This window comes from Gallus gallus, chromosome 20 (assembly GCF_016699485.2).
Source record: "Gallus gallus isolate bGalGal1 chromosome 20, bGalGal1.mat.broiler.GRCg7b, whole genome shotgun sequence".
Classification (NCBI taxonomy): domain Eukaryota; kingdom Metazoa; phylum Chordata; class Aves; order Galliformes; family Phasianidae; genus Gallus; species Gallus gallus.
Genome location: NC_052551.1, coordinates 989,098 through 1,003,037, shown reverse-complemented (window position 1 = coordinate 1,003,037; position 13,940 = coordinate 989,098). Strand labels below are relative to the sequence as shown.

The window sequence follows — 13,940 nt, the reverse complement described above, 5'->3', positions numbered from 1 at the left end:
TCTGATGGCAGCTCCCTGTGGCTCCAGCACTGCTGTCTCTGATGGGCAGAGCTCAGCCAAGGCACTGAACCTTCTGCAGCCAAGTGCTGTTCTTGGCCCAGCTGATCAACTGAAGAAAGCGTGCTCCAGTGTGAGCATTTGGTCACAAATGAGTGGAAGGTGGGAAACTCAGTCTCAGTGACAGCTTCAAGCACTGCCCTGCCCCCACCTCACCAGCAGTCTGAGCTGCAGAAAACTCACCCGGCTTCTGTGCAGCCCTCATCAGTCTAACAGGGCCTTGGCTCTTCTGTCCCTGTTGTAGGTCCCCCGGACCCCGACATCTACGTGGAGCCCATCACGGAGGAGCGCGCTGCCAGAACGCTGTACCGCATTGAGCTGCTGCGGAAGGTGCGTGAGCAGGTGCTGAAGTGTCCGCAGCTCCACGAGCGGCTCAAGCTGTGCCGGCCCAGCCTCTACCTGCCTGTGTGGTGGGAGTGTGGCAAACACGACCGGGACCTGCTGATCGGCACCGCCAAGCACGGCCTGAATCGCACGGACTACTACATCATGAATGACCCGCAGCTGTCTTTTTTAGATGCATACAGGAACTATGCCCAGCATAAAAGAACAGGGATCCCGGGCTCAGAAACTCTGTGCTGCCTGTACCAGACTAACTCCAAACTCTACAGTTCCCCTCTGTATAGTCAGGTGGATCGGACTTGCGAATCCCTGGAGAATGAGACCGAGAGTCAGATCAAGCTGGAAAGCACTGACAGCACCATGTCCCAGGCTGGGGGCAGCCCGCCGGATACAAGCTGTGAAACATTCATGTCTAAAGTTCGGGACATCATTTCCAGTAACTATGATGAGAGCTCGCTGCCAGACTCGCTGATGTGCATGATGTACGACGAGAAGGCCTGCAACAGTGAGCAGAGCTCCCTCGCCCGAGACAGCCCGAGCTGCACAGATGTTGGAAGCAGCATTGCTAAACTGTCCGAGGGCAAGCTAGAGGGGGACGAGGATCCATCCAGCTGTGATGCAGAGGCCATGAGAGAGGCTTCCTTCCTGGAGGGTTTGCAGGTGGGCTGTGACCAAATGGACTGTCAGAATGAAGAAGCTGAGCCTTCACCTTCTACTCCCGAAAGTGACCCTTCACGGAGCGTCCCAGCAGAGCTCTGTGAGGCCATGCAGCAGAAGAGAGACCTTGGCAGCCCTGCGCCAGTGCTGCCTGAGCACCGTGCCATGGAAGGGGTCATAAGCATGGGGCTGTACGGTCCCAGCCTTCACAACTATGACGTGAAGGTTCCTCCTGAGCAGAGGTTCATTAATCTGCTGCAGGAGAAAGGAATGGAGGCAAAAGCAGGTCCAAGTCAGAGCCACAGTGAGGAAGATGAGGAGGAAGAAGACGATGATAACTCAGAGGTGGCAGCAGATGTCACAGAAGGCTTGAGTGGTCCGAAGGCCACGGCCAGTTGTGACGAACTGGGGGGTGAGGAGCAGAGCCCTGGCCTCCCCGCACATGAGGACGTTTGTCCTGAAGATGTGAACAGTGAGAGAGGGTCCCTGGGGCTGGGGACGCTCAAAGCACCCATGGAACCTGGGCCGGAGGGCAGGGAGAACCACAGCCTGCATGAGGAAAACACCCTGCAGCACTTGCCAGGCCAGTCTCAGAGCCGGGCTTTCAGCCTGCCTGCCCCTCCATTGGGGGCCGCAGGGGCACAGCCCCTCCATGCCGGGGTAGAAGCCTGGGGCCAAGAGGTCGAGGGGCAGGCAGGCTGCAGGGAGGCCTTGCACCCTGAGCCCCCGGGGGTGAAGCAAGAGGAATGTGAGATCAGAGATGAGGAGGAGAAAACTGGCAGCAGCCAGAGTCAAGGTACAGTCTGAGAGTTCCCGCTGGCTGACAGTCCCCTCCTCCCCTCCAGCTGGGACAGGATGGACCTGCTGTTCCCAGTGCTGAGCCAAAGCCAAGGGGCTGCCCAGCCTCCTGGAACAGCTACCACCCCTGCAGGAGGTGGGCCCCTCTGGCCAATGTGACCCACCAAAGAGTTGGTGGCTGGTTGCTAGTTGGGTTTGCAAGGACCCCAGCAGCCCTTCTGCCCTGGGTACAGCCATGGGATGCCCACACCCTTCCCTTCCCAGCCCAGAGCACTCTCTGGTGGGCAGCTCTGTCTGTAAGGCCCCTGCCCTTCTCCTCACCCACCGGGGCTCCAGCTGTGTCACTCGGGAAGGTATGAGGCCACTGTAATAAAAGCCCAGAACTCAGCTCAGGGCAGTGCCCAGCCACCTGCTCCTTTGCGATGTGGGCTGCCTGCTCCTGGCCCAGGGCAGCAGTGTTTCTTGGTGGATGGTTGGGAATTGGGATTCGTTGACCTGCTGGGCACCAGGGGGGGAAGGGGAGAGGAAGTGCTACCACCCTGAGGGGTAAGGGTGGGAGGGTGATGATGGGCTCTGTTCTGTCACTTTCTCAGATGGCCCAGATAAATATTTGGAAGAAGAGAGCAAAAGTTCAACTTCTGTCCTGCCTGGGGAGATTGATGACCTGCAGGATGCCCGGGCACCAACCATCGCCCAGCTGCTGCAGGAAAAGACGCTTTACTCCTTCTCTGAGTGGCCTAAGGTGAGTTGAAGATGAGCACTTTCTGTTGTGGATTTTACTGCCTTTTCCTGACAGGCAGTGGCTCATAGCCCCAGCTCTGTGTCCTCCTGCTCCTCTGCACGTGGTTCCCAATGGGCGCTGTGCTCGGTGCTCTCACCAGCCCATGGCTGTAGCTGCCCCACAGCAGTTTGCTGCTGAGCTGGGGCACAAGGATTGGATTTATCTTTAATCCTGAGTTGACGGACATGAGTTAGTCATTCGAGACCCTGCATCCCCCCATCCAATTCTGTTTGCAGGATCGTGTGATCATCAACCGCATTGACAACATCTGCCACGCCATCCTGAAGGGCAAGTGGCCGTCCTCCAGCCAGCAGTTCGAGACCCAGAGCCTGCTGGCAGCCCCAGCCGTAGCCAGCAATGCCGGTAGCAGGAACAGCTTTGCTGAGTCAGAAACCCCCGATCCCAGCTTCAACAATGGAGTGTTAATCTCACAGGTACAAAAGGTGAGGGGGACCCTTGGGGGAGACAGGTTTAGGACCCCGGGGTGAAGCATTTCCCCAGGTGCTCAGTAGCTTCTTGCTCCAGGTGGGGGTTTTGCTGCCTCTTGGTGCCACTTGTGGTGCATAATGTGCAGCTTGGGCTGCTTAGTACCTCTGGTGAGGGTTCCTGGTGAGCTCCCAGCTCCCAGCTGTGCCCCAGTGTCCCGAAGGAAGGAGTGCAGGTGAGGGCACTGCCCTGTTGGTCTCTCATCTCCCACTGATGGACATGGCACAGGGAAGCTGCTGACCTGGGACTCCACCTCTGCTCCAGCAGTGGATGAAGCACATGGGAGTCAGTGTTGGCCCGAGGGTACCACGGCACCACTTGCACACAGGGTGAGGTGTGCTGTGCCCAGAGAAAGGGCATCCTGCAGAGGAGCAGGGCAGCCTGACGGCTAGCTCTGTGCGTTGGTTTGAACAGCTGGAGTCCGTGGCACTGCACCAGCAGCTATAACCTGCTCTGTGCCTCTGATCCACACAGGAAGGCTTCCTGAACCCTGCCTTTGCAAAAGATGAGCGGAAGCACAGGCGGCTATATGAATTTGAGCTGGAGAGAGACGCCAAGCAGAGGAGCTTGGAGCAGTTGGCAGCAGCCCATGTTCATCCTCCCATTGTGCTGAATGGCTGGCGCGACGCAGCTGTGGACCTGTCCAGAGCCTCTGATGGATCCCCAGGAAACTCCTCTCCTTTCCCTCTGAACACAAACATGCCCAAGCTGGGGACTGTCAACACCCTCCAGGGCTCCCTGGGCATGGACTTGTCTGGCATTCTGCAGGCGGGGTTAATCCATCCTGTCACAGGACAAATTGTAAACGGCAGCCTCCGAAGAGACGATGCTGCCATGAGGAGGAGACGGGGCAGGAGAAAAAATGTAGAAGGGATGGACCTCATCTTCCTGAAGGAGAGGCCTCTTCCAACCAGGCTGCAGGTGAGCTGATGCTCCCTCCTTTCACGTGGCCCCTGTGCAGTCAGCACAATCTGACTCATGGTCCAGCTCCCCTGTACAAACTGCAGCCTCTGATGAGCATTATCACAAGCAGTTGTTCCAGATGTGGAGTGTTTGGGGTTAGAGAACATGATAAAAAGTCCATGACTGCATTTAAGCTGTTGCCAAGAGGCTTCTCCCCTGAGATCCACTTGAGGAATGGCAACTGGGAGCCAGAGCAGTCCCCTCAGACCATGTGTAGGAGTGATCTGTTGGGGAAGTGGCTCTCCTGGTCATGAGAATGTTTGCAGGTGAGATGCAGAAATATCCCCCAGCTCTCTGCCCTCCATGCTGGCAGCACTGGAGCTGAGTGGAAGCAGAATGCATTGGGGTGGGTGAAAGTGCAGGGAATATGGGGATGAAGAAGCCAGCCTATGCTGTGGTGGCAGTTGAGCTGCCTTGGGAGCTGTGTGGGGGCAGATGCATCACCACACGCTGCTGATGGGCTGCTCCTCCCTTCACTCCAGGATGTTCAGGATGATCAGCTGCAGCCGCCCCAGAACAGCCCCCTCCCAGATGGGCCGGCAGCTGCTACCTCAACTCCACAGCCAGTCCCAGCTGCAGGTGTCCAGGCCGAGAAGGCTGTCCCCAACAAGAGTCTCCTCGACTGGCTCCGTCAGCAGTCCGACTACACGCTCGACGTTCCCGGCTTTGGCACAGTAAGAGTGGGCTTTGGTGGCATGTGTGTGTTTCTGTGTCTGCCTTGTGTGCTGCCTTTGGTGTTAGGTTTAGTGTGGTTGCTCTTGAATTCAAGGCTTCCATAAGTATCTCGAAGTGTAGTGTCTTTCCCTGTACCACAGGTGACGGTGTTCATCAGGCCTGGGTCATGCTTTGGGGGTGGGCACGGTTCCCTATTCAGTTGCAGAACCCACCTGCTGAGCTGCATGCCCCTGCCCCAAGGTCCATTCTACAGCTCCAGTCCTGGGCATCAGAGATGTGCAGTGTGAGTCTGCGGTCTGGTGTCTTCCAGAAGTGGCAGGGATAAGGAGATAAATGGGAAAAGGCATTTGGGATGCTCAGAGCCCATGGGCTTCCTTTCACTTGGGGTCATTTTAGGCCATGCTGTTGTATTAGGTGAGGTCCCCAGACAACAGGTTCCATGCAAAATGGAGTTCCTTCATTTGAAGATGGAAGCTCTGTGCTGCGGGCACATGTCCACAGGCACAGTCAGAACGCAGTGGCACTGAGCAGAACACGAGGCCTGTCTGATTCTTCTTGTAGTCTCATGGACATCCATCTGCCTCTCGGTTTCACAGGGTGATCTGCTCCTCAGATTTCAGCCTGTTCAGCATCTGGGACAACGTGGTAGGCAGAGCACAGGCTGCAGAGCAGAGCAGGAAGAAATGTGATGCCATACATAACAGACAGCTTCTTGGTCACAGAAGACTGTACCCAAGGCAGGGCTTCCCCGGGGCTGGTGTGCAGGAGCATGGAGGAGGGGCAAGCTGGACAGGACGTGGGGCTCCTGAGAACTGAGGAGCCCAGTGTGTACTCAGGCAGCAGAGCCCTTGCTTTTCAAGACCCTGAGACACACAGAGGTCTGTGCCCTGGACCAGGAGCACTGCAGGAAGCAGTCTGTTGATGGAACAGCAGTGGAGCTGCCTTTCTACCACTTCCCATTGCCCTGGCCTCGTTGGGGGGCTTACGGAGCTCACACATCTGCCACACCAGTGACCTGCTGCTGCCAGCAAGCTTTGTGTCAGCACTGAGGGGTTCCCTGCCTGGGGTCAGGTGTTACGTCTCTGAGCGATCAGTTTGAAAGCTGCTTTGGGGTCCTGGAGCAGTTCTCTTGAATTCTCAAAGGCCGGACCATGCTCAGGACTTTTTCATTGACTGCTGGGACTTGAGGCCTGCAGTAGTTTGTTACAATGCTATATCCATGCATGCACATTGATGGGTGTCCCAGGGCTTGGTGTGCGCAGTGGGAGTGCAAGAGCTCAGCTGTAACTGCACTGCGATCCTGAAGGGCTGGGACCTCAACCAGGGTGCAGCAGCTGTGCAGTGGGAACAGCTGAAATACAGCAGAACAAAGCATGGCTGAGCTGCAGAGAAGCAGGGCACCCTGCTTACAGATGTGTGTGTGAGTGTGGAGCAGGCTGGGGGAGCCGGCAGGTGGTGCTGCAGCCAGTCAGTGTGGTGCCCAGAAGTCCCTTTGTACCTGCAGCAATTAATGCTCATTTGGAAATGGGCCTGGTGGCAGAGGCTGCTGCGTGCTGCTCGCAGTGCTTCTGCCCAGGGCTGCGGGGACATCCCCATCCCTCGGGTGCTCATCTGTGTCATCCTCCCACAGGGCTGCCAGCCAGCCAGGCTCATTAAGCTGTCTGCTCTCATTAACGTTGTGTTGTTTGCACTCCAGAATTTTTCAGACAAGCCCAAGCAGAGGAGGCAGCGCTGCAAGGACCCCAGCAAATTGGACATTAGTGCACTCACGGGCGAGGAGCGGGTGCCGGTGGTACATAAGGGTACCGGACGGAGGGTAAGCGAAGGTCTATTCTGTGCTCTGCCCTCGGTGTCCTGAAGCACTTAGTAGAACCTGAGCAGGCCAGGGGTGGATCTTAATCCAGGGAACCACATGAACGGGGCAAAAGCCTGGAACACGTGCTCGGTGTATGATATTCTGTGATGCATGTGTGACAGAGGAGACACCTACACATGACTGGCTGCAGCAGGAAGGGCTGGGTGCTCACCACTGTGGCTGTACACCCACCCTGCAGCAGCTTAGTGACAGCCTTTGGTGTGAGAGCTGCCATCAGCATAGCCCTTGCTGCCGTTTCCTGTTCTGGGTCTGATCGTCACTTTGAACTCGCTGCAGTATTCCTAAACTTGTAATATTCCCATGTGTTGCAAATGTCTCTGTTTTGTTCCTCCTTATGAGGTGCAGCAGGAGTGCACTGACACCCTGCAGAGTGAGAGGCGTGTGAGAATGGAGGGCTTGCAGTGCTTTCTCTTGCTTACTGAGATGTGCTTACTGAGCAGCTGGAGTTGTGAGTGTGGAGTTACCCACCTCTTGTGCACTGATATCAGCCTCTCTGAATGAGACGGGAAACTTTCCACCCAAATGTAGCTGTTAAACACACCCAGGGCTTCACAAGGTGACGTAGCCGTAATAGAGGTGATTACTCAAAGCAGAGTGGTAGGGCAGAAGGAGACTGATTCGGCTACACCTGTGTTTCTGTGTTACACCCACAGTGGCTGCTGGAGACCTGGGTGAGTCAAGTGGGTTCCTCCAGTTCTGAGTGTGCCTCGTACAAATGCTCTGTCCCCATCCCATGGCATGCTCGTGGGCAGGAGGGCAGTGCTGGGTGGTGGGGCAAGGCACAGGGGCTGGCCCTCTGCTCCCTGAGCTATTTGGCTGGTCCCATACTGAGTCCTGCCAAGTGGCATAGCAAGGGAAGAGCCTCTGCCCCAGCTAAACCACAACCCCAAACGGCGAGCCAGGGGACATGCTGTCATCCCCTTCACAGCACGGGTGGAGGGACTGGCCCGCAGCCGTGAGCAGAGAACCCTGGCCTCAGCTCCCAGCTGCACCTTAATCAGCACCTCAGGGTGTCCTCCCTCTGCTTGGACAGGACCAGGATGGCCTCTGTCTGCTCAGCCACCTCCTGCATGAGCCTCTCAGGTGTGTAGCAGCCATCCCCTTCAGAGGCTGGTGGATGCTCCTAAACTGTGTGTTTGCCTAGACATTTAATCGTATTTCTTGTGTTATTTTGCATAACTCTTTCTGCAATAGAGGTCATCCTTCTGCTATGTTTTATAGTTAGGGGGAGCCACGGCACCAGCATTGAAGGAATTGCCAAGGTGGCTTGATGCAAACTTGGAGTATGCTGTTGCAGCTGACTGGGCTGACATTGTTAAGCTTTCAGTAAGTTAGAGCTTTTGGAGAAATCTGTATCATATCATCTTTTCTTCCTCCTCCCCATCCCCACCACCTTTCTGCAGTGAGGCCCATGAGCTGCAGGGCAGGGCCTCTTGGGGAGGGCACAGCTGGAGGGCCGGCTGGGCCACGCAGCGCAGGAAGGTTGGGCACAGCCACGGCTCTGCATCACAGCTGAGCAGGAGAGGAGGTGGTCAGTGCCCCTGGGAAGGGGCATGGCAGGACAGGGTGGCCATTGCAGAACCTTCCTGGAAGGCCTGGGAGACTGAGAGACAGCTGGGCAGCAGGAACGCATCAGGAGCAGTCATCCACCTGCACGCAGGGCAGGAACTGCACACAGTGCTTTCTCATGGGTCACATTTTCCAGCAGTTTCCTGGGCCAAGCCTTTTTATCAGCTCCTGCAAGCTCTGTGCATGCCAGCCTGAGCCTGCAGGCAGGTGTGCAGCTCGGGGGGCCCGAGGGCTGGGACAGCAGCAGGATGGGCAGTGGGGAGCAGAGCCCTACCAGTGCACTCACCCACCAGTTCCTGCCCTGGCAAGGTGCAGCAGCCGCATGCATCCCCTTGGGCTGCTCCCAGAGGCCCCACTCACTGCTGTTTGTTTCAGGGCTGTGTCCTGCAGCATCCTTGCTGAGCAGGGGCTAGATGGGAGATAGGTGGCTTAGAGTTTTATACCACTCTGAAATCCATTTTTAATTAGTGCTGGCAATTTGGCATGTCCTGCCCCTGTCCCTCAAAACACAGCTCCATGTCCAGGCTGGCCTGCATACCCAGTGCAGTCAGCTGCCTTGTATTGTCCACAGCTCCTGCGGATGGCCCCTAGGCTGCCCCACTTTGCCAGAGGGAGAGCTGTGTATCAGCCCATAGCACTCAGCAGCCCCATCTGCCTCACTCCATGCATGCATGCAGAGGGACAGCCACTGGTGGGGCTCCAGGGCTGGGTATTGGGCAGGCTGCCCCACAGTGCCTGGGTTGCCTGTGCTACTGTGCAGATTTTCATATGCACCCATGTGTGCTCATCCCTCCTGGAGCAGCAGCTGGGCCCAACGGTTTGTTCTGCACTTCAGGTGTCAGTGGGAAGTACAGCTCCTGTGCAAATCTATCACTGGAAATTGTTCAAAGGCACAAAAGTCTTTGAAGCTTGAGGGAGGCACGAAAGAAACATTCACATATTTGTGATGAGCACACTGAAAAATGGAGTGTTAAGCTGTGCTGTGTGTCTCCCTGCACTGCTCCACGAAGGTGAGCTGTCTTCTCCCTTGCTGTGGTCACTGGGCTTTGTTCCTGCAGTGAATGCTCATGGAGCTCAGCAGCATGCCCACTCTGCGTCTCCTGCAGCTCTGCTGTCCAGCAGAGCACTGAAAATTTGGCCCCTAGAGCACTGAAAGTTTGGCCCTTCAGGCTCATATCCGGCTGTTGCTGAAGCCAGGACTAAAGCTGGGATGGGAGTGAACTTTAAACCTCTGATGTGGAGCTGCCCCAGTGCTCCTCGTGCTAGGAAGGGTTCAGTCCTCGGGAGCAGCCCACGGGGGCTTGGAGGAGCCAAAGGCTGCTGTCCCTGCTGCCTGCCTCCCCCCCGTGCACGTTGGCACTGCAGTGCTGTGCCAGGGCACAGTGAGGATGTTCTGCACTTGGCAGCATCCCTTGGGGAAAAGTCGTGCATTCCTCTCAAATTCCATGTCCAGAATCATGTAAGCAAATGTTTCTGTGCCGACACCATCTGGGATGCAGACGCAAGTACGGAAAAGCCACGTTTCCTCTGAGGCAGCAGCGAGGCATTTTGTGTTGTGTCTGTTTCGTTCCCAGGGCTACTTACCAGAGAGCAAATTCAACCGTGTGCTGACTGAGCCGGTGCTGCGTGACGCGGGGCCGCGCCGCAGGGGGAGGCGGCCCAGAAGTGAGCTCATCAAAGGCCCCGGCGTCGTAGCAGATTCGTCTTCTGGAATGGGACCATTGTTCATGAACGGACTGATTGCCGGAATGGATCTAGTGGGACTTCAGAACATGAGAAACATGCAAGGGATCCCCCTGACCGGGCTGGTCGGCTTCCCTGCGGGCTTTGCGGCCGTGCCCGCTGGCGAGGACGTGAAGAGCACCCTGAGCATGTTGCCCATGATGCTGCCAGGCATGGCCACCGTACCGCAGATGTTCGGCGTCGGAGGGCTTCTCAACCCGCCCATGGCAACGACTTGTACCGCGACTGCTCCGACTTCCTTAACAAGCACAACAAAAAGTGGTACATCGAACGCAGAGAAAGCTACTGAGGATAAACAGAGCAGCCAGGATGCGAAAAAAGAAACTCTTTCTGAAGATAAGCCCGGCCCTAGTTCGTTTTCTAATCAGACAGAATCTGCAATAACTACCAGTAGTCCTGTAGCTTTTAACCCGTTTCTTATCCCAGGGATGTCACCTGGACTGATCTATCCGTCGATGTTTCTCTCCCCTGGCATTGGCATGGCGCTGCCGGGCATGCAGCAGGCCAGGCACGCAGAGGCAGCCAGCCTGGAGAGCCAGAAGCGGAAGAGAAAGAAAGCGAAAGGGGACGCAGCGAACCCGGAACCAGAAACTGTCTCGCTGCCCGAAAAGGAAGCTGCAAACGGTCAGAACTGTACAGAGCAAACACCGCCTTTGCCAGCAGAGCAAGAGCAGGACGTACCAGCAGAGGAGGAGGTCAAAGAAGTTAGTGATACCAATTAGACTTTTGTTTCGTTGAAAAAAAAGATTGTGGCTTGTAAGTTTCTTATCCCATGCCTATTTGTTACTTACCCTCCTGCCCCCACTCCACCTTCATAAACCTGTGTTTCCATGAGTAATATTATCTACCTAACTCCCTGTCAGAAAAACTATGGTGACATATGTTAATAGTTGCAGGGTCTTGCCACTTTATTAGATGAACAGTGTTGTCTAGATAGTGTGGGAGGCACAGAATTCTCGTTCTGTTTTCCAGTCGTTCATCCCGGCCGAGCAAATCCAGTTCTTGGGCACCCCCCAAACCGCTCACACATCCGAGAAGGAAGCAAAAACAGAGCAAAAGCAAAGCTCTCACCTCGTGGTCTACACGCTGACAGGGGTGGTTCTTTCTCCAGCGACACTGGGTGACAAAGCCTGTATTTGGGGGTAAAAAGCACAGCTATAGTAAGTGCTGATGTGTATTTTTGATTTGAAGTATTTCCCTATTTTATCATGGTTACTAGAATAGTAGTATAGACAGAAGTATATACCTAATGATTGAAAATGCATATATTCATTTCTTTGAAGCAAAGAGACATTACTGGTAGTGGTATAATTTCTCCATCACCCCCACCTCAGAGGTTTGGAAACAAACGACAGTTAGTGACAATATTACGTAGGCATTCTTTTGTCTTTTCTCAAACCAAAGTTTGGTTTCCGTTAAGTGGAGTTTTCGTTGCCCTCTCCTCAGTAGTTACCAGAGCTTTTCAGCCCGAGCTGAAAACGTTTTGCACATCTTGCATGACTTTTTGGGATTCCTGTACCCGTCGCTACCAGTTCCCCCAGGGCCCCGCTAGAATTCCGTTCTCATCTACGGCGTTAGTCCTCACCTATGGCATTAGGAGTGCTGTAACGTTATTTTTTCAAGCCACAAACAGGCCACACTGATTTTAATGCTCTTTTATGAACACTGAGGCTTTTTGAGTTGCTGTCCGTTGGGGTCCGTGCGCAGACGCGGCGTCTGTCAGAGCAGGGCGGGCTGCAGGCTGTGCTGCTCCGAGGGCAGGAGGACCGCAGGATCTGCACAGCTCGAGTTTGTTCTTTCCTAGTGGTAGACTGTGAAGAGATCACGTTTGCTTCTTCTTTCCATTCCTCTCCGTGCTGTTGAACAGTATTTCCAAGTCCCCCCCCATCGGCAAATGGTTTTGACGTATATGTTTTAAATGGACAGGTTTTAATGCAATCAGTGCCCAAAACTCCGTGTGTGTTGAGACACCTCCACAGGCAACTCCTTTGTCTCTCCTTCCTTCACTCCTCCCGTTTCCCTTTCACTTGGGCTCGTTCTCATTTGCAGCTCATGGTTTGAGACTTGAAGTCAGCGCGGCGGGCGTTGGGAGCGTCAAGTCATCGGTCACACATCTGGTCGTCACAATTTACTGTATTTTTTACTTATTTTCTGTTACAGATTTGCTAATTTATCGGATGGTCCAAATGTTTTGGCATAACTATTTCGGTTTGCATTATTTATTTATGATGCTTTTTTTTTTTTTGTCATTGTCTTTTATACATTTGGAATGATAAATGGTGTACATGTTGAAATCAGCATCTCCAAGAAGTCTGTTACCCACGAGCCGAAAGGTTCCGACTTTCACGGACGTATTCCCAGACTCCTGGATTGGGTGATTTTTTAAAGTCTGTAACCAATCACGATGCAAACCCCCATAATTAAATGTCTTCTATTTAATGACTTCCTCGTAGCATAGATACTGTATCGCTGTCGACAGATTTCTTAGAAATGCTGCTATCTCTATTTAACTAACATTTTGTTCAGTTTTGCCTCCAGTGGAAGCAGAAAGGGTTTTCTCAGCTGTTAAATCCAAAATCGATATAATTTATTTATGTAAAAAAAAAAAAATCACGATTGATATATTTTTGAACCTTTTAAGTACTAACTTTCTTTTTATTCAGTAGAAGAACATGTACTTGCCCTAAATCCTTAAAATACAAATGCTATAAAACTTCATGTATCTTCAAAGCCTTACTGTGACTGGACGTAGACATCTCTTCAGAGTCCATTTCTCGCACGGGATGGTTTTTCCAGGGTTACACTCATAAGGAACAGGGTTTTAAGTGGCGTTTATTTCATTAGCCGGCATGCTCTCTACCTTGTTCTTATTATCAGACGTGTTCGCTGAGTCTCTGGGTGTTTAGGCTTCTCTTTGACTGCTACTTTGTGACCCTTTTGCAACCCGATATACTCTGTGGATTTCTTAGGCTGTAAGGCATTGAGTGGCTTATAATTTTCCATCCTATCCAAAAGAAATGCCAAATTTTCACCGGTTTCCGTGGGTTCTCACACAAACACACATCCTCCACCAAATGTGCTAGCAAAATAAACGGTCTGTGCTCTTGGACATGGATAAAAAGAAAAAAAAAAAGATTTAAAGGTCAGATTTTTATTTTTTTAATTTAGTGACTAGATGATGCTTATCTTTCAGACTTGGCAGAGCCTTGCTACAGATGTATATAATTTTTTTCAGCAAATATATGTGAACGTTTAATTCACCTGACTCAGTGAGAGCAGTTCCTTGCCTTTCTCTCGGCACGAGCGCTGAGGCCCGCCGTGCTCCCGCAGCGGAGCGGTGCTCGGGCCGCGCCGCCGCTCCCGAGGCCGCCCCGACCCCGAAGGCACTGCGGGCCGATCCCGCGGCTCTCGGGGCGCCCGGGGGCGGAGGTGGAGCCCCGAGAGCGGCCACGGCGCCGCGGCAACGGCCGTCATCGCCCCGTGCGCTCGGCGGGGCCTCCTCCTCTCACTGACGTACCGACATCCCTACCGGAGCCTCGTGAAACGCCCGGAGGTGCCAAATAAAGGCTTGCGGTGGATTTTCGCCCAGCGCCGCGCGCCTTAGGAAAGCAGGCCGTCATTCGGTTCTTCGGATGAACCAACAAACGCAGAGGAAAGGGAAATTCCCGACGGTGTAAGAAGACGCGCGGGGCTGGGGGCGCTCCGAGGGCCGTGCTGGCTGCCCCGCGCACCTCAGCGCCGCTCCTCGCGGTTCGTTGCCGCGTTTGTCACCGGGCAGCGCCGCTCCCGGGCGGGATGGCGGGAAGGCGCACGGACGGAGCCCCGCGCGGCGCTTTGCAGAAGGACGCGGCGATGCTGCGGGCAGCGCGGTGCCCCGCTCAGGGCCGTCCCGCACCGCGCCCGAGGACGGCGGCTCTGCAGAGCGGCGCGGAGCCGCGGGCACAGCGCGCACACAGCCCGGCCCCCGGGGCGAACCTTCCCTCGGACACGCTC

The 13,940-nt window shown here is 54.6% G+C and overlaps 1 protein-coding gene across 2 annotated transcripts in view; it reads left to right on the top strand.

Moving 5' to 3' along the window:
- The window catches only part of CHD6 (chromodomain helicase DNA binding protein 6), a 72,554-nt gene extending 59,347 nt beyond the window's left edge, over positions 1-13,207 (top strand). The window contains exons 31-39 of one of the 2 annotated variants that reach the window (XM_046902960.1): positions 302-1,852; positions 2,448-2,596; positions 2,872-3,078; positions 3,596-4,042; positions 4,567-4,758; positions 6,456-6,575; positions 7,857-7,961; positions 9,779-10,651; positions 10,920-13,207. In XM_046902960.1, the coding sequence (XP_046758916.1) occupies positions 302-1,852; positions 2,448-2,596; positions 2,872-3,078; positions 3,596-4,042; positions 4,567-4,758; positions 6,456-6,575; positions 7,857-7,961; positions 9,779-10,651; positions 10,920-11,093 (3,818 nt within the window). In that variant the 3' untranslated portion in view covers positions 11,094-13,207. Of the gene's footprint in view, positions 1-301; positions 1,853-2,447; positions 2,597-2,871; positions 3,079-3,595; positions 4,043-4,566; positions 4,759-6,455; positions 6,576-7,856; positions 7,962-9,778 lie in introns of both variants that reach the window. The other variant, XM_040650837.2, reaches the window with a different exon arrangement.
- The last annotated feature ends 733 nt before the right edge of the window (positions 13,208-13,940 follow it).